Source organism: Gopherus flavomarginatus, chromosome 17 (genome assembly GCF_025201925.1).
Source record: "Gopherus flavomarginatus isolate rGopFla2 chromosome 17, rGopFla2.mat.asm, whole genome shotgun sequence".
Taxonomy (NCBI): Eukaryota; Metazoa; Chordata; order Testudines; family Testudinidae; genus Gopherus; species Gopherus flavomarginatus.
In genome coordinates this window covers 11,861,953-11,881,573 of record NC_066633.1, presented here as the reverse complement: position 1 = coordinate 11,881,573, position 19,621 = coordinate 11,861,953, and the positions used below count along the sequence as shown (strand labels likewise).

At 51.5% G+C, this 19,621-nt stretch overlaps 1 protein-coding gene across 8 annotated transcripts in view; it reads left to right on the top strand.

Moving 5' to 3' along the window:
* The window catches only part of USP20 (ubiquitin specific peptidase 20), a 43,351-nt gene that overhangs the window by 22,524 nt on the left and 1,206 nt on the right, over positions 1 to 19,621 (top strand). For 3 of the 8 annotated variants that reach the window (XM_050926105.1, XM_050926106.1, XM_050926104.1), the window contains 14 exons: positions 1,246 to 1,383; positions 2,611 to 2,750; positions 3,345 to 3,517; positions 4,261 to 4,355; positions 5,674 to 5,707; positions 6,123 to 6,168; positions 6,417 to 6,597; positions 7,582 to 7,708; positions 7,811 to 7,980; positions 8,784 to 8,865; positions 9,420 to 9,528; positions 9,912 to 10,014; positions 12,111 to 12,182; positions 13,920 to 16,249. In XM_050926105.1, coding sequence (XP_050782062.1) covers positions 1,246 to 1,383; positions 2,611 to 2,750; positions 3,345 to 3,517; positions 4,261 to 4,355; positions 5,674 to 5,707; positions 6,123 to 6,168; positions 6,417 to 6,597; positions 7,582 to 7,708; positions 7,811 to 7,980; positions 8,784 to 8,865; positions 9,420 to 9,528; positions 9,912 to 10,014; positions 12,111 to 12,182; positions 13,920 to 14,080 — 1,631 coding nt within the window. In that variant the 3' untranslated portion in view covers positions 14,081 to 16,249. Of the gene's footprint in view, positions 1 to 1,245; positions 1,384 to 2,610; positions 2,751 to 3,344; positions 3,518 to 4,260; positions 4,356 to 5,673; positions 5,708 to 6,122; positions 6,169 to 6,416; positions 6,598 to 7,581; positions 7,709 to 7,810; positions 7,981 to 8,783; positions 8,866 to 9,419; positions 9,529 to 9,911; positions 10,015 to 12,110; positions 12,183 to 13,919; positions 16,250 to 19,621 lie in introns of those variants that run through there. The other 5 variants (XR_007769956.1, XM_050926107.1, XR_007769957.1 and 2 more) reach the window with 5 other exon arrangements.

Here is a 19,621-nt window from a genome sequence, read left to right as displayed (position 1 = left end):
ATCCCGCACCTTCTGTGGTAACAGAGAGTCCAACAAATAGTTCAGTGTCCCTACAAAAGGCCTTTGGACCCTGCTCTGGGGCCCATGGTCTCCTCTCACTGCTCTCAATCATTCTTGTCCCCTTCTGAAGGGCCTCATGTCACCTTCCCCAATGGCTGGTAGGGGAACCCAGGCCTGCCCCTGACACTAAATTCCACCCAGGGATTCTATACCCAGCAGCCAAGGTTTGCTCCATCAGACTCCTTGCTGCTGTCTCCCTGGATTTCCTCCTCCTGTAGCCTGTCAGCTGGCCTCTCTTGCAGTCTCCCTAGGTTCCCCTGTCTCTCAGGGCTGGGACTTGCAGGGCTCACCCAGGAATTCCCCAACAAAATCACAGATTAAAGGTACAAAATGTAAATCCATTTCTGCCCTCCGCAGGCTTGACCTTTCATCCCTCTCTGCTCCTCATCTGAGCATCTCCCAGGGCTCTCTCCATGGAAATCCAAATCCTGCCCTATTATCGTAGTTCCAGAGCCTGCTCCTTCCCCAGTGCTGTTGTGTGTAATTCCTGGCCTCTGCTAGACTTCTTCTCTACTCAGGAGAGGATGCCTGAGTGAACTCTTCCCCTAGGATTCCTCCTTGACCCTCCCAGTCCTTCTGCTCTCTAGTCCCAGAGAGTGACTGCAAAGCTTCTCTCTGCAGCAAACTGTTTATAAAAGCTGCCCAATTCCTCTGGCAGCTTGGCCTCATCTTTAATTAGGCATGGCCCAACCTCTAGGTGCGACCAGGTGGGTCGATTGGCCTCTAGGCCGAGATGAACCCTTTCATTACCTGTGGGGGGGACGACACCCCTTCACCAGGAAATAGAGGTATTTGTTAGTGCTGGGCAATGAACATTGAAAGAATCTTTTTAAGCTGTGGAGAGATGCCATGTGGTTCTGCAGAAGAGCTGGCATTTAAAGGCTGTGCTCCAGCTGTGACTCCTTGTCTTGACCCAAAGGTGATGACCCAGCCTACAGCCCTGTGGGCTCCAGAGACAGGAATGCTGGCAGATGTCTGTGGGGTGGTTTGTTTTCTAAGAAACCCAGAGGATTCCTCAGGTATCCAGTCCTCAGAGTGGTGGGCTGGGCTGGGAACTAGCTTCCCTGAACATGAAAGACTTTTTGTTGTGCTAAGATTCAGAGACCAGCATTCTACCGGGACTGACTGGTGACCGGCTGGGCTGGCACGTTCGGTGTTTCACTGGTGGTCTCTCTCCCCACACAGAGCCAGACAACGACGCCTACGTGCGCTGCTCCTCGCGCCCCTGCAGCCCAGTTCACCAGGAGATGCACTCCAAACTGTCCAGCAGTCCCCCTCGCTCCAGTCCTGTGCGCCTGGGACCTTCCTATGTGCTGAAAAAAGGTAGCATAGATGGGAAGCTACTGCAGCCAGGAAGCTGAGGGGGCCATGGAGGCAAAGGGCTACGTTTGCGCGAGGGAGCAGGAGAAGAGGGAAGTACTGAAGCCATCATGACCCCATGGCTGACAGTCCTTCAGTATGTTCTCTACTAAAACAGTGTTAGGAAACAAATGATAGAGAGTCTCAACGTGGCTGTGTTTAGGGCAGAGGGATGCCTGGCTGTCCAAATACAGCCTGAAATCAATGAGAAAGGGTTGTCATTGGCCTTATCTTCTTGGTATCGTAATGCCTAACTTACTAATCACGGTAAGGAACTCCTGAGCTACCCTGCACTGAGGGGAGAATCCGGAACTGGCCTTCAGTCTTACGCTTCATAGCATATGTGGCCAAGGGACTGCAGGGCAGCATTACCGTTCAAGGCCTCCTGACTATTAAAGGGATGTTGCCATATTAGTCTCCCTGCGGGATTGAAGTTAAGAGCATTAGTCTAGTGTGGGAGTGTTGTGAGGTTACAAAATTGGGCCCGTTGCTTCATCTCAAAGAAATCCCAAAACTAAACCCACTGTCCTTCCACAGCCCATAAACACCATGGCTTGTGTCCCCACCCTCGCCCTGCTGCCATTCAATAATTGTGTTCTTTCCCGAGCTGTGCTGACCTCAGCCGGTGGGGGTGGGCACGCAGACGCAGACGTTCCAGCCCGATAAAAAGCACTCTAAGTGGGGGTTTTGTTGTTAAACAAAACCACCACGTTCTGCCAGCCACCACATTCTGTGAGGCAAGCCGCAGTGTGAAATGCATGGGGGAAAACTGGATGATGGCTGGAGGGGAAAAGACAAAATATCCTTGGGGAAAAACAGTCGGTGAGTGGTGAAGAGAGTGCTACAGAGATTAAAGCCGTCAAGAATGCTACACGACCCCATCATGTCCTTCTAAACTAGTGTTAGAGGAGGGTGGAGACAAAGACAGCACCTCCAACAGTATTCGGGTGCATTGCATTGGTGCAGATTGTTACACCCGGCTTCCTGCTGTCACCTGAAACAAGGATGTTCTTAATGTAAGCTTAAGTTCGGAACCACCGAGAGATTCATGCAGGCTGTGTCGAAGCGGGTACAAAACACACTTGTCTTGTGCTGTACTCTGAGTGAGACGTCCCCCTAGCTTGACTGCAGGACTCTGCTGAAGCTACGTAAGAGCTTGTAAGTGACGGAGGCGTATGTGTGTCTTTTCAGCCCAGGTGCTGGCTTCCGGGAAGAAGAAGAAAGAGCTTCGTTATCGCAGCGTTATTTCTGACATCTTCGATGGCTCCATTCTCAGCCTGGTGCAATGCCTCACCTGCGACAGAGTGCGTCTCCTTACTGCCATTAATCAAGTAATAAAACAGCAGGGCCTGTTTGCTTCAAAAAAACCCTCGCGTTGGGAAACAGCTGTTCCCAAATGTTCTGGGATGTGAGGGCCCTATTAACATGATGGCATGTTAGGAATAGTCTGTGTTATTGTTTATGTGCCATACAGAATCTTGATCCTGTGTAGCTCAGTCAGCTTCGCCATTGTGCGTGTGTCCTACGATGGAGCTGGCCACAGCAAAGGGAGAATAAGGTGGAGGAGCCAACGAAATAGAGGGAGCCGGACAGGACTTGGGGGGCCTCTCTGTGGAGAACTTGGGGCCAGAGCTGTAGGGAACACTAGGCGATTAGGAGGGGGAGTGACCACACTTCTGTTACCCTGTTTGCGAGTGAGGAATAATCCTAGTGTAGACTGGACAAAACCATTTCAGCGCTGCTTCGGAGAGCATGGCTGGGGCTGGGCCAGACTCTTCCTGGTGGCGGTGCTGAAAATTGCCTACTACAGTCAGCAACGCTTCAGTTTCCTAGTGTAGATGGGCCCAAGTGATGCTAAAAGTTCCGGGCCGAGTACCGGCTCCTTTGCGTACACTGGAGGCCCAGACTTTTTTGCATGTCCTCAGGTATCCACAACGGTGGAGACGTTCCAGGATCTGTCGCTGCCGATCCCTGGGAAGGAGGACTTGGCCAAGCTGCATTCCGCCATTTACCAAAATGTGCCTGCTAAGACAGGGGCCTGTGGGGACAATTACACTTCGCAAGGCTGGATTGCCTTCATCATGGAGTACATCAGGAGGTGTGTTTACCTTGCAACCTTTCTGCAGTTTCTCACCCTCTTCGGCTTTGCTCTCGTCAGTTACTGGAAGGCAGTTACCCTTAAGTGTAACAAGCTGATTGGTTCTTTACAGAAGGGAAATGAAGGAGAGAGACACAAATATTGGATATAATTGTGTCAAAAAGTCACTGTAAAGAATTAAGATCCATAGCCAGGAACCTGTATCTGTAAGATCCACAGCAAAGAACAGCTGTGCCTAGCTCCTTCCTCATTTAGTCCAACAAAACATATTTTCAATTGTGTTTAAAAAATAAACCGTGTGCAGTAGTAATGGCCTGACTGTAAAACACCTGTGAGCTGAAGGTGCAGGACATTGCAAATCCTCACTGGTATATTTCCTTCCAGGTGAATCAGTTCCTTCAGTCATTTAATAATGTTCCTTTGTGGCTGCCTTCCTTCTGGTGGAAACCTCTGTCTGGGACCTGTCAGTGCCTGCCTTTTCTTGCCACTCTACAAGAGCGAAGGGTTAAATCCTCTACTCACCCACCACCTTGGCCCTTCCTGGCGTGGGAGGTCCCAGTAGCAGCCCCAGTTCTGAGAAAGACCCAGCGCTTTCCCATAATGCTGTGGGATGCTGTTCCTGAGCTGCCCTTCCAGGCTTGATTCACAGAAAGCAGCACATCACCAGGGAATTTTAGACCCAAAGTGCATAGATCACCAGTGACATTCACATTTCTTTCTTGCATGACCCCTCCGTTCCGCAGGTTTGTGGTGTCCTGTATCCCCAGCTGGTTTTGGGGTCCTGTGGTCACACTGGAGGACTGTCTTGCTGCCTTTTTTGCTGCCGATGAGTTGAAAGGTGAGTTTGGGGAGGGCTGGCATAACTTGTCTTCTCTGTCTGCCTCCGAGGGAAGCTGTCCAGAACCCTCCCCGATGCGTTTCTGGAACAAATGGAAGCTTCTGGGAGTCTGGCTGGAAACTGCATTCCTCGGGAGCAGGAGTGAGCGTTTGCCATCTACTCCGGGGCAGGGTTTGCTGTTTGGAACTAGGGTGTGGTGGGCTCAGCAAAGAGCAGACGCGATTGTCTTTCCCTTTTGTGCACAGTGGGAGTCCATAGCCTAGTGCTATGCAAGGACTTTCCTGGGCGGGAGGAACAAGGTGGGGTTGCCAGGCTCAGCTGTGCTTGCTTGGGGGTGGGTTTGAGCCGCTCGTTTCCTGCATTGCTTGCAGGGTGTTGTGGTGTTTTCTGGTAAATTGTCTGGTTGGCTGAATTTGTAACATTTGCCCTGGCTCCTCTGTCTGTTGTATTCAGGGAGGATAAATGGGCCTGTGGCTTCTATGTAAGACAGAGAGATGGAGCCAACCCATGTGCTGGCTGCAGCAGCAGGGAGATCAAAGCAGGGACTGCACTGTATGCTGGTGCTTTTGGACCCAGTCTGTGTAGCATTCATCCTTCCTGCAGGCAGCACCACTAAACCTGGGCTGTGGACTCCTTAGATGTTTCCCAAGGTCCTGGTCCCGACAGGTTTTTCCCTGGGGGCGTTGCAAGTGGGGGATGAGTTCCACAGGGCAGAAGTGTTACAAGGAGATTCTCCCACAACTCTGCATGCCCAGCTGAGGAGTCTGGGTAACCTCAGTCCGACCCTTATGCCTAGGAGTGCAAGATTTGCATTTTGTGTTCATGTAGGAGGTTCCTCACCAGGAGCCCACACTGAGGGGGCAGAAGGAGGCTGTGTGGTTCTGTCTGCAGGACAGTCTCCTGTGCCATCGTCCTGGGATGGAGAGCAGAGGGACTGAACACATTTTGCCCCTGTGTTAATCTGGGGAGTGGAAAGGAGGGTTTGAGCATGTTTCCTACCATCCCTGCTTTAACTGGGGAGAAGAGGCTGCTCCAGCCACACATGAACCACTGTGGGAGGGCAAAGCGGGTTCCCTTCCACCTCAGTAGACACCACCACTTTGCATGCATGGTGCCTGTCTGTTGTCTGTGCTATGCCTGTGTTGAGTGGCATAGGGGGGTGGCAGAGAGGCTCCTGCCCAGATCTGCTTTATCTCTGCTAGGCAGGCGCTTTACCCGGCTTCCCCACCTGGGAGGAGAGTTTGTTTCCTTGTGGGGGCTGCAGCCTCATGGTTCCTCCTGTCAGTAACATTGCGACGCTTGTCTTTTCTCTCTCCAGGGGACAACATGTACAGCTGTGAACGGTGTAAAAAGTAAGTTTGTGTCCTCCATGTTGTGCTCTTTCCATTAACCTCTCTCTGCCCAAACTGACTGTCCTCGGCCAAATGTCCCCCCGCTACGGGCTTGCTGAACTGCTAGTTGCTGAGTTCTAGGTTTGAAAGTGACCTTGAAAGCCCTGGTTCTGGGCCACTGGAGACCTTGGTGCTGGTGGGAGGAAAAGTGGGGGCTGTGGTAAAGGGAAGAAGGAGGGGAGTGAATTGGGGCACTTAGAGGATACTGAGGAGAATGGAGGGATGAGGCCAGTGGCCCATGCTCTGATACATAGTGGGAGGCTGCTCTCACTGAAGTCCATTCCAGCTTTGCCATGGAGTTCAAATGTGACCTGCCCAGCTTAGCCTGGGGTCCCCATTCTTAGTTCTCATGGGGACTTGACTCTTTCTCTCTTAGACTGCGGAATGGCGTGAAATACTGCAAAGTTCTCCGGTTACCTGAGGTGAGTGGAGGAGGCTTGTTTCTCCCGTGTTAGCTGGGGGGTGGGGAGAGAAGAGTTGCTGAACCGAGAATTGAAAATAGCAAAGTCCTATTTTATTAGCAGATCAGAAAGGGCCTAGTGACCTACAACTGATGGGCCATCAACACCTCTGCCAGGTTATAGTGACTATAGTGTGAGGACATTCATATAAAGATCAGGGGGTCCAGAGAGGGAACTGTATTTGATTTGGGTATCCTCTGGTGCCTTAGATCCTGTGCATCCACTTGAAACGGTTCCGGCACGAGGTCATGTATTCCTTCAAAATCAACAGCCATGTCTCCTTCCCGCTGGAAGGACTGGACCTTCGTCCCTTCCTGGCCAAGGAATGCGTCTCCCAGATCACCACCTACGATCTCTTGTCTGTCATCTGCCATCACGGCACAGCAGGCAGTAAGTCTGTCCCTGAAATGCCTGGGCATGAGATTGATCTGATACATGTGTCTGAGAATAGCCTCAAAGAGTCCTGTGGCACCTTATAGACTAACAGAAGTATTGGAGCATGAGCTTTCGTGGGCGAATACCCCCTTCGTCGGATGCATGACACAAAAGCTCATGCTCCAATACGTCTGTTAGTCTATAAGGTGCCACAGGACTCTTTGCTGCTTTTACAGATCCAGACTAACACAGCTCCCCCTCTGATACTTGAGAATAGCCTGAAGCTCTGAGCGTGGTATCCTGCTGCTGGTCTTTGGGCAGTGGCAGGGCATTAGGTTTTTACTTTGACTCTCCCCTCAGGAGCTGCATGTAACATGCCAGCATGTTTTGTAGTGGAGTTGGCTTTGATGCTGTCCAAGCTGCATGTTCCTACAGGGTTTCCCAGTGCGACTTTGGGATCCTCTTTTAAACCTCCTCAGATTTCTTGTCCCAGCCTGGTCCCATTGTCTGCAGTCTCCTCCTCCTTTCCTGTTGCCTACGAAGTCGCCCTTTCCAGGGCAGCCTCGAGCCTCACTCGAGTGCATGCAGCAAGACGCACTAGAAGGCTCACTCCTGCACTGCTAGGCTTCCTCCGCTCTACCTGTTTCAGGCTGGAGTGGCGGGTTGCGCAGTATTCGCAGATCCCCACCACTGCGCTGGTTCAGACCCGTTTCCCAGTGAGGCCCCTAGGAGTGTTTCCTCTCATTCAGCAAGGGGGAAGCTTGTCAGGGAGGGCAGAACTGAATAAATGGAAATGGGCCTGCACCTGCAGCCCCCTTCCAAGCTGACACAGCACCAGGTGGCAGGCCTGCCATACTAAAATCTCTGCAATACACCACTTTTCCCTTTGCTGGGCCAGCAGCCCAGGAGTCATCTCCGCTCAGTCGCTGACATCATTCCAGGCCTGATTCCTCTTTCTGCATGGTGAGTCCCAGTGCTGCTACATTCCCTCCATTCCAGGTGGGCACTACATCGCGTATTGCCAGAACGTGATCAATGGCCAGTGGTATGAGTTTGATGATCAATATGTCACTGAGGTCCATGAGACAGTGGTACAGAACGCGGAGGCCTATGTCCTGTTCTACAGGTGAGTGAGTTTCCTGGCTGGAGCTGTTGGTCGGTGCTGTTAGCATATCAAGGGCTCAGATACTGGGGATTGCTTCACTGTCTCTCCCCTTTCCTCCTCAAGGAAGAGCAGCGAGGAGGCTGTGCGGGAGCGGCAGAAGGTCGTGTCCCTTGCCACCATGAAGGAACCCACCTTGCTGCAGTTCTACATCTCTCGAGAGTGGCTCAACAAATTCAACACCTTTGCAGAGCCTGGTCCCATTACCAACCACACGTTCCTGTGCGCACATGGAGGTGAGGGGAAGTGGCCAGGCATCCTGGTTTGGGAATTGTAGTGTTCACTCAGCAGCGGGAAGTTTCCGGCCACACCTTTTGCTGGCTGACACACGGTCGCATCCGGATAAAAGCCCCAGCTCCGTTCCCAGTATAACATGTATTGCAGTAGAATCCGCCTCGTTGGCAGAGACCCCAGTGCACTCAGGAACATGACAGATCATTGACCCGCTGATCAGGGGCCTGGAGGGATATGCTGTGCTGGGAGACAATCGCTTTCATTTCAGCAGTTGTTTTCAAACAAGCATTTAGCAAGCTAATAGGGTGGAGGAGGTAAACTCTTGGGTAGCTTCCGAATGGAAGGGAAGAGGTAAATGCAGCTGGGAGAGTGTAACAGGTTATTGGTGCTTTAGCTGCACTGACTGCCATTTACTACTGTGTTAGCAGTAAGGCTGGTATTCAGTGTGACTTTTGGGAGGGGTGGGGTGGGCTGATACCAGGAACCCTTATAGACTGGTAAAAACTGTCTGTCCTCCTCCCTGGGAGTATTTATAACTCTCTAGTCAAACCAAGAACTCTCCAAAAGCCAGTGTGCGAGAGCGGGACTTGCCTGAAGGCTTCAGCTGCCTTAGAGCAACAGTTGAGGGTCTCCTGCTGAGAAAGCCCTGCTCCCTCCCCATCAGCTCCTTCTTTTCTTTGCCTCACTCCTCACCCATTGGCGAGATGAGTGATACCTACCATCAAGTCCTTGTCCCCCTCCGTTGTCGGAAAACGCTGCTCCTTGTTCAGTACCCAATTGAACTGCCTCTCGCTCTGGTTTGCAGGGATCCCACCCAATAAATACCATTACATTGATGACCTGGTGGTGATACTGCCCCAGACTGTGTGGGAGTATCTATATAACAGGTGAGGAAAGCTGGTTTACTCCTCATCGCACAGTGCCTTGGAACAACTGAAGCTTTGTCTTGGTTGAGAACTACGTAGACGTGCCAGGCCACATCCCTAAAGTGTGGGATCGTGCGTCTGGCATTGGCCAGACATGGTGCTTCCCTCTAAGACACCTAAGCAACTGTATATGCTGTTGCAATGCTGTCTGTAAGGTGGTGAGTCTATTTCTTGATCTCCAGGGTGATTCTTATGCCCCGAATCCTGAGGGGAAATTTCCCTCTGGAGAGATGGAGCCTGGTAATGTGTAATGTGAGAGCCCCTAATCTAGACAGCAGATGAGCTGTATTCTCCATTATCCCAAAGATCAAAGAGGTGGGAATGGTCTGATCCACACCATGCAGGGTGGAGGCAATGGTGTTCATTAAAATAACCAGCCATAGCCCCCTCTGCATCCTCTGGATATGGAGAGTAGTGTAAGAATCCACCCTATTTACTTGTAGGGCTCAGGGCAGTTAACTTCTTCCATATCAACCCAGTTCTCAGTTCCTTTTTCCTTCTCATCCTGGGCTCAGGTTTGGGGGAGGCCCTGCTGTGAACCATCTGTATGTGTGCTCGGTCTGCCAGGTGGAGATTGAAGCCCTGGCCAAACGCAGGAGGATTGAGATTGACACCTTCATTAAGGTGCGTGTGGAAAGGAGCTAGAGAAGGGAACCAAGGGCTGAGGCCAGAAGTGGAGACTTCATCACAGATGGGTGGCAGAGAACTCACCCCTCTGACTCCCAGAACAAGATCTGCACCATGGCATGTAGATTCAGCTCTGGGTTCCCTGGTGCACATGCCTCAGTGAGGTGAGGGTGATGCTTTGCATGGGGGCCTGCGGTTTGAGAGCAATCTAAGGACTTCCACATGCTGAGCAGGTGGCTTGCTGGGGTGGGGGTGGAGGGTTGCAGCTGAGTAATCCTGAAGAGTGGTGAAGTTTTTCCAACCTGTAATGGAAAGATGGAAAGCCCTATTGCAAACCTCAACAGTGACAGAATATTTCCCTTCTGTTCCTTGGCCTCCAGCTGAACAAGGCATTCCAGGCAGAGGAGTCTCCCAGTGTCATCTACTGTATCAGCATGCAGTGGTTCCGTGAGTGGGAGGCTTTCGTCAAGGGGAAGGATAATGGTAAGGAGCCTGATGACTCTGGAACCTGTTAGAGGTGGGGCATATCGTGTACCTAAGCCTCTTTGTTTATGTATCATCTCTTCTGTAGGCAATGTACCTAATTAGCCTATAAATGACACCAACCAAAACTAGGCTAGCAAAGAAGGGGGTATGGCCTCTTCCCTCCAGTCACGTTCAAGCTATTCCCAGAGAGTACAACAGAAGAGCAGTTGACAGGAAAAGAAACGTCAAGGTAGAGGAGTGGGTCGAATCGCTATGAAAATCCAGCCATTGAGATGGTAAGGATAGGCCAGGGCATGTCAAACTCACATTTAAGTACCACATGCCACGTTATTCAAGCACTTGTGCCCGGTTTGTTAGGGTGGCAAAGTGAAGTGGAAAACAGAGTGGGTTTGTCTACACTGCAGCTGGAGCCATGGTTAATACAACTCCAGTTAGCAGACCCTGGCTTCTTTAACTTTGGGATTGAGCGTCTACACTCATTTGTAAGCCCAGGTTAGGAATTGTTGAATCCCGGGTCCCAACCTGGGGCTCCTGTGCCTGCACTGCATGATACGGGCTCGAGTCCAACGACTCCTATCCCAGACTGCCTAGCGCCCTCCCAAAAGATGGCCACTCTCGCCCTCTGTATGTGGTGCAGTTTGGGGTGGGAAAACGTCACTATCCAGAGGACAAAGAAAGGCTGTGAGATTGTGGAATATTTGATAGACTCCCAGAGCCTGAGTCCAGTGGGGCGGCTTCCACACTGCAGAGCACCAGGGCTTGAAGCCTAGGTCCCGGCTTGACTCAAGCTCAGACCCTCCACCCCTGTAGGGTCCTTGGGACCTGTATCTGAGCCTGGGTTAGTGCAAGTGGTGTGTAGAAGGAAGGGGGTGAGGTTGGACCCTTGGGGCTTACGTTGCAGTGTAGAAATACCCAGTGAGGAGCTGGCTTCCTGAAGCTCGTAACCCCCCCCCCCCAGTCCGGGGGGGGGGGGTTTGCACACTGTCACTTGCTGTGAGGGCTAGTGTGATATTTTGGAGGAATCCAGATTGAATCTCTTTTGGGGGCTAGCAGGGAACGCAGCCTGTCTGGGGGAATCCTGTGTTACTCCACAGCTCTAGAACACTGTTCTGCGTTTGATGCTTTTCACCGGAGGCTCAGAAGTGGGCATGTTCCAATCCCCTTTTGACAGGGACACAGAAGCACAGGGAAGATAAGAGTTGTCCAAGGTAACACAATGAGTCAGTGGTAGAGTGGGAGTCAGAACGGCTGGATTCTCTCCTAGTCCCTGATTCTGATCATGCTGCCCACCCGCCTCCCTCCAGATTCTCATGGAGGAGTGGCCTCCTCTAGTCCTCCGAGAGCTGGATGGAGCAGTGCCGCCCAGCCAGGAGGTGATTGTGTCAGCTCTGGTGGACTACCTGCCTGGGAGAGCAGGGGTGAGAGAAGCCTCAGGAGGGGAACCTGGAAGTCTTGGCCACATGCTGCGTTCGGCTCTGCTGTAGGTCAGATCTCCCTCCAGAACAGCACGTGGTGCCGTTTCAGCCCATGCGAGGTAGCGACACTCCACCAGCCCTTCTTCGGTCGGTTTCTCCTACGGTGAAAGGGCACGTCCCTGTCTTGGGAGGGTCTGGAGTGTACCAGCGCAGACAGAGCTGCTGCTCTGCTCACCTCTCCTTTCCAACAGCCATGAGTTCTTGCTTTTCAGGAGTCCAGGCTCCTGCTGCCAAATGAGATGCTGCCTGGGCTGGTGTCTCCTAGTTTGTTCTGTGGCTAGTGCCTTCTGCAGCAGACTGCTGAGGAGAAGCTTTGTTTCAGGGCTATGGATTGGTTGTCAGTTCCCTGCTGTTTTAGATCTCTGGAGCTCTCGGACAATTGCTCTCCTGGACGTCAGCTGGCATCAGCCACTGCAGAGTATCTTTGCATTTGATATCCATCATATACAACCAAAGCTCTTCGCTATGTGTTTAGTGTGATCGCTGGGGCAAAACCCTCTTCTCGCTCCTCCCCCAGCCCCAGTTGGGCTTCCAACTGCTCAGACTAGCAGCTGAGGGCAGGTGGAGGGGAGAAGCAGGTAACTGGCTCCCTGATCTACCTTCCATCCTTCCTTACAGAGCCTCCTGGACCAATTGACAACAGCAGGATTGCACTTGCAAAAGGAGGTGGACACGTGCAGGTGAAGCAGGGTAAGGCTCATGCTTGCCCCACTCCAGGCTTCTGTGTGTGTTGCTGTCCCTTGGCGGGGTTGGTCCCATGAGGAAGGGGGAACATGCCTGGAAACATCCTTTTTCGATCTATCATTGTCACTCTGCCTCTGCTCAGCGCAAAGCTAGATCGTTGGCTGATATCCTAGTGCTGACTCCCAGATCTGCCTTTCCCTTTCTACCTGGGCTCGCCTCTGCCATCTCCTTCTGTATCTCCCACGGGCTTTTCAGACTCCCTCTTTCCTCTCGGTCCCCCTAGCCGCCTCCACCAACCTCCCTCGTATCTAGGCATGCAGCTTCTGTCTCCTCTTCCTCATCACTTTCCATTCCCAGCTTCCCGGCCATGGGCCACGTTCTTGCAAAATCCAGTTGCTTTTCTCCATCTCAGGTGTTAAAAGCTTTGTTCAAACCTTGATCATCTCATGCCTCCACCATTGCCGCCATCTCTGTCTGCATGTTCTGTCTGGCTCCCTAGTATGTAAAACACATTGCAGCTAAAATCCTCTTGCTACTGTGACTGTGTCACCTGCCCCTCTGATTCCCTGCACAGGCTCCCCTCATCTTCTGCATCACCTCCAAGCTTAGAGGCCCTCCACATCTTCCATCACTGCTCTCACTCCTGGGGCCTACAAACCTTCACTCAATGCCCTTGTTAGATCCCTGCCTCATCTCCCTGTCTCCTTCCACACTGACCTGTGTGCTTGGAACTCCCTTCCTTTCCTGGCCAGCCAAACCTCACTCACTCAATTCACTTCCTCTAACTGCACTTTTCCTCAAATACAGCTTACAATCAGTCTGCAGTGAGGGTGGGGCCTTCCTCCTGTGCATCAGAGGGGCCTGAGTGGGTCTGACTGTGTGTCGTTTCAGACTGATTGCCCATTGGGGCAGGGACCTAGCCATTAGCACTGTGCAGACAGACAATGCTCAATACATAATATGATTACTGGGCTGAAAGACAGTCTAAAAGCTCCCGAGGAAGAAAGCGTAGCCTGAGAATACTTGAACAAACTGCTTTGGGTGCATGGTCCTACTGTCTAGGAACCGCGAGAGCTGCAGTGGTCAGAGTGTCTTTGGTTACCACGTGCTGTGCTCCGGCAGGCATCTCTCTTCCTGGTTGCACATGAGAAAGCTGGGCTGGTAGCATGGTCCTCTTTGGTGAAGGACAGGGATTCAGTGTGAACCCAGTCACGGGTGGGCAGTGCTTTAGGGTGAAGTGCTGAGGCGTGCCCTGCACTGCTTTTTACTTCCTCCTGGAAGCAAGAAATGTGGCAACTGCATGGAGCCCTGAAGGGTTTGATGGCTAAGTTGTGTCAGGTGAGCTGGCACTGGCCCTCTCTGCCTTCACCAGCAGGTGGCACTCCACACCAGTGCTCTGGGAGCAGGAGGATATAATGTCAGCTACAAGATACAAGGGTTTATGTCTCTGACCGTCCATAGTGCGAGCGTTCCTTGCCTGGCGCTGTGCGTGCACTGCCCAGCCATTCAGGCCACAGGGCTTCACCCTGGCTTAGTGTATTGGCAAGTACACCTCCTCTCTCACTCACTGAAGGAGTTTTTAAAGTCACATTTTCACCTGCCTCACTGTTCCTCACTATCTGAGCAAGGAGGAAGATTCCCTTTCTAGCATAGCTCCCCGCAACACTCTTTCCCACCCCAGCACAGCTTGAGTGGTAAACCGAGACAGCTGCATTTTGTTGTTGTTGCTGCTGTGCTTTTCAGGAGCTGATTATGGGCAGATTTCCGAGGAGACGTGGATTTACTTGAACACGCTATATGGAGGAGGGCCGGAGATCCCTGTACGCCAGAACATCGCGCAGGTGCAGGAACTGGAGAGCCTGCATGGGGAACAGAAGATAGAGGCTGAGACGCGGGCTGTGTGAGCCGCGCTGGACGAAGTGGTGGAGGTATGCCATGGCAGCCCTGTGTGTCTGGAAAAGCGGGGGATCGTTGGACTGAAGAACAGGGGACATAGTCCACCTCAGAGAAATAGAGAGGAGATTTTCCTTCTAGGGTGGAGGTGCCCCCCGGGTGTAAGCTTGCTCCATCGTCCTTGTATAACAATGTAAAACCTCATGCAGACTCTAGGCTTGGCTATAAGGATGCTGCTGGTCAGAAGAACCTCACCATAACCCAGCTCCTGCACAGCCTCCATGCCTAAGGCTGTGGTGGGGAGACTGTCTCCAAACAAAACTTAAGTGGAAGAAGTTTGGCCTGAACCTCGCCCTGCTTTGGCTGCTCTGGAGAGTAGCCCAGGTTTGCCTTTGGTGACTGAATCTCTGCTCCTCTGCAGGTGACGCTCGGCCCCAACTTCACACATTGCTCCTCAGGAGTAGTTCTGAGCACTTTTTTTGGAAGGCAAATGTATAAGGAAGAGACATTGTTTTGTTCACAGTAACGTTGTGACTAGAGAAACCCTATTTGTTTGGAGCTGGTTAAAGCCACAAGGGCTTGTAGCCTTTGTTTTGTTCTGCTGGTGCGCAGGTGACAAGCGTCCTCCACGTTTTGCTCTTGTTCTAGTTCTTGCAGCCCCACTTACAGCAGAGAGACCGTTTCTCTTCCACTCTCAGACGTGTCTGTGGCCCAGCGCTGCCTACATCTGCTCCGCATGTTCTTGGTGAACAAAGCGGGAAGACTGGCAGCAGCTTCACACTCACTCCCCACTGTGCTACTTCCTGGTAGCCTTGTAGCTGTGGACAAGTCCCAGGCCTGCAGGGCTCTGTTACGAGTGTTAAACAGTCAGACTCCATTCGAGTTGCTGAGGCTGGACAGAGGCAGTTCTGCAGCAGGTGCCATGGGTCTTGGTGTGGCCGAGATGATGTTCCCCTGCCTCCATTTCATAGTCCCTGAATGGAACATCTCCATATTCTGCTCTCCAAACACCACTGCCCAGCCCTCTCCCATGGGCCTGAGGAGAGGGGAAGGGCCCATTAGGAGTGGGGGAGAGCCATTCACTTGCAAGAAGCCAGGTGTTAACCCACCTGTGCTGAAATGTCCATCTTTTGACTTACTCTAAATCTTCTCCCGTCCTGCTGGGGAGGGCACTTGGCTGAGCAGTTCCTGCTGTGGGGGTGGGAAACAAGCTGCCTGCAAATGAACCTCCATGCTCCCCCGTGCAATGCAGTGCTGAGCTTGCTCTAGCTTTGTAGGGCAGATAGTGTTTGGTGTGTGCAGTGGCTCATTGAATGAATGGGAATACCTTGCACCCCAACCGTCAAGCAATGGGATGGGATGGAGGGGCGGGACGAACGGAGAATGGCAAATATCATTTTTCACGTCTAAGCTGCTTTTCAAAACGAGCGATTGGATTTTAGCTGTTGGCCCCACTGTAAATCAGTGAGATGGCTGCAAAATCCAGCCTGGCTCTGGGAAGGGCTCTGCAAGCCCTCGGGTGAGATGCAGCAAGTGCAGGGCAGAGCGAGGCTGGCGTGGCGTATCTGGCCAGCTCGAGTGCGTGCCTGGACCAGCCTCGCAGGCCGTCTCAGAGGAGAGCCACGCCGCATGCTCACAGTGGCACTGGTGCTGGGAATGGAATGAATTCACTGCATCAGCCTGACTCCAGCGTGTGACTGTGGCCTCAGGGGAAGCCCACACGCTCCTAGCGTAAAAGATGAACAAGGGTGGAAGGGGGCTGCTGTTTGTCTCACCGCAGGGAAGTGAAAATAGGTTGGGGGGAGGGAGTTTCTGAAATGAGGCCTTTTTAGACCAAAAGTTTGCTGCAAACAGCAAGTTCTTGTTTAAAACAAAAAAAATTCCTGTAAATGGTTCAATGTGTTCCTTTTACTGTCTTGGTTACCTGGATCCTTGTCTGTACTCAGCCGGGGGTGGGGGTGTGTCAGAGAATGAGCCACTGTTGGATTTCTCAGTGTTTTAAGCTGTTTTTTGTTAGCTGCTGCAGCCAGCATTGAATCTCTTGTGGAGCCTCTAGGGCTGCATGTTGTATCTTGTCTGCGTTGTCTAGAGGATGCTGTACAGATTGTAACTACACTCCCCTGCTCAAGTGTTACACTTTGTGCTGAGACTGTTACAATAAATACACGTGCATTCAACAAGTTGCATGACTGCTGCCTGTGCGGGCATGAGGCCTAAGTTGTACACAGCTGATGGTGGTGGGGAGAGTCTAGGTTTCCTGCTGCCAACAGCCCCAGCCTTGGCAAACCCTTCTAAACAGCAGCTGGCTTTAGTAGTGATCCACTGAATCGTGATAGCACTTGGATTCTGTCATCTACAATAATGCTCCTTAGTGGTACTTATTCGAGCAAGGGCACTTGTGTCTTTCAGCCTAACTTGGAACTGCTTAGAAAGGCTCTGTGTATTAATGATGGCGCTTTCATGCACCAGTGCACTACAATAGATCAGGAACACATTCTCAGCTCCTGGCTTCTTTCTTGCATGGTCTCGTTAGCTGGATCTCTGCTGTCCCAGTGGCAGGACAGTGCGTTCACTGTTCATGTCCATGATTGCTAAGAGAGCACTGGCAGAAAGTAGCAGCACCCGGGGAGTCAATTCCTATTTTGTAGCTAGGGACACGGCTTGTGTTGCTAACCTACCACAGTGAAGTGCTTGGAGAGCTACGGCTGAGCAGCACAATGGAAGGGCACTGGGTTCTAAAACGTTCCCTGCCGCATGCGTATAAAGCTAGAGAGAGTGATCCCAGGACTGCACAGCAGGCCAAACATTACTCCTTCCCCCCGTTAGACAGAGCACAGAGGGTTCTGTAGAAATAACAGCATTTCTCCAAAAAATGCTCTAACTCTCATCTTCCCCGTGTGCTACATCCAATATGGAGTGGGGCTGTGTCTCCTTGAGCACTATGGAGTTCATGTTTAAATTGAAATGTGTAATCCTAGCGCACTATGGCGCGTATTTTCTGGATGGAACACGGTGTGGGTAAAGCAGTGGCAATTGACCCCTTGGAGCGGGTGGTATAGAGCCTGAGACTGAAAACACTGTACAGCTGCCTTGCTAATGTGAAAAGTGTGTCTTCAACTGTGCTCTGCTTGGTATGGCCACACCGTATTAGAGATAGTTCCAAACAAAATCCAGACTGCTCCTTAGAGGAAGGCATTAAACTAAGATAGTCCTAGTACTGGAAAGATCATTACATGAGGCTGTACAGAGTAAACTGTCAGTGTCCCAGCAGCAGCATTCTGGAAGCTGCAGATATCGCTTTACCGGTGAGAGAAGGGAGCGTTTCACAGCCTGAAATATTCAGGAGGAAAATGCTTCTGCAGTTGAAGTAGGCACAAAACTGTAGCTACTTGAAACAAACCGTGGAGTCCTGGCCACTCTTGGGCTGTAAATGTGACACACAGATCAATGCACTAGGAGTTAATCTTGGCAGATTTGAATGTGAAGTGCACCCCTGTAATGCCAAATAGTCTCATCCTATAGAGAATGGGGTTGTATCTTCAGAGGTGGATTCTTGACTGAGGCTCACACTGTGGGCTGAGGGACTGCAAGGAAGGGTGGCTTATCAGCTTTGTGCTCTTCAATCAGGGGCTCGTCTCCTGGCATCAATCAGAGGAGCCTAAAACTGCTCTAAATGTCACCAGCTGCCAGTGGCTCCAAGGCATTGATAATGGCAGCTGGGGATCCAGCACCCTGAAGAGGAGGCTGGGCCCCATCCCTTCTGCTGATGGTAGATATGGGGGTTGCATAGTTACTGCTGTGTGTGACTGGAGAGCTCTACCCTGGGATGATCGTCCTTCCCCCGCGTTTGAGCAGCGCTGTGCTGGCGGCATGGTGCGGCGCAGCTGCCTGGATCAGGTCTACAATAAGCATCGTGCTACCGCCAGCCTGGGTCTGCTCTTCACAGCAGTAAACTTGAATGGCTCAGACATGTTCTTTTGACTTACAGTTGCACTAATCAAAAGTAAAACCGCTGAACTTGCCAGATGTGTCCCAATAACTGGATCTAGCGTGTAGTCGGTAAGGGAAAAACCCACAGCTTTTAGTCCTCCAACTCTCAGCCACCCCCCCCCCCCAACTCATAAGCAGAAACTGAACTGTGTTCTGTAGTTGCTAACATTACTAGACCGTTTGTGACATTCTACAAGATGTAATCGGCCTGTATTTCCCTGTCTCGTGATTAGACTGTCTCTAGACAAACATCTCTTGTTGTACAAGCAAACCCTTAGGGTACTAAACAAACACTTCCTACTCATCATAAAACTCAAAGCCACATTGTGCATCCACGCTTGACTTTAGAAGTGGAGTGTGATCAAAGTTCTGATATTCTCTTAGCAGGTATCTGAAAAATGATTGGGCCAAAGGGGTCTCTGCTACCTGTAGCAAAGCTGGCTTGGGAGCTGTTCTTCAGTGAGACACTCTCAGTTAGTTTGATCCAAACCACCACCTCCGATTTTCCTCATGGCCAGTTCCCCCTCTTCCTATCTGACTCAGCGCAGCCTGTGCAAGGCGAGGTTAAAGAGACAGCTCTGGTCAGTTATTGTATGGATTAACAGCCCTTCCAGTCAGCTGATGTGATTCTTCCTTCCTGGCTCTTACCTGCATGAGGGTAACAAACCCATCCTCTCTGCTGCTAGGTGGCAAGGCTTTCCGGAGGCCGTTTTTAGCCTGTCATTAGCAACCACACCCCCCACTCCCTTTCAAATAAGGGAGGACAAAGGTGGAGCTCTAACCATTCCTTCCTGCTGCCTTCCCCACTCCTGGCTGTAACAACAGCCTCTGTAGTTTTATGGTCTCTTGTTGACAGCACCTGACCCTGTCTACTGGCTGATGATAAATATCACTGACCTCTGGCTGGCCAGGGCTTCTTGCTGCTGACAAACAGAAACAGCCGAAATTCTAAAGATCCGGACTCTTAAAAAAAAAAAAAAGTCAACAGCTGGCTGCTTTGGGCAGATGCTATTACTCCCTCCTCTGTTTGCTACTCAGCCTCGCTCTGCATGTGAGCTATGGAATAGCAAGGCTCCTGGAGGAGGTTGATTTCAGTGCACAGGGGAGAGTGGTGGTGGTGAAGGAAAGCCTGCAAGGAGCTACTCACAGTTTTGTGGTGAATGATGCAGGGAGCAGGATGGTTCAGGCTGGCATGCTCAAGCCAAAGGAAAATCATAATGGAGACAGCTTGATCAGGGCTACAGCTGAAAGGCCACTAGCCTGTTTCAAAGTCAGCTGGAGTGGCTTGTATAGCCCAACCTTTAATTCACCAGCAGATGGCAGCATTCACAACTGCCAGAAATAGTGCCGCTTTACATCAGGTATAAATATGTGCCAGCACGTGGTCGGGGGAGATTTCTTCTCTGGGCTGGTCTACACTACAGGGGAAAATCGATCTCAGATACGCAACTTCAGCTACATGAATAACGTAGCTGAAGTCAAAGTATCTAAGATCGAATTACTCACTGTCCTCACGGCACGGGATCAATGTCCGCGGCTCCGTTCGGGTTGGTGGAGTTCTG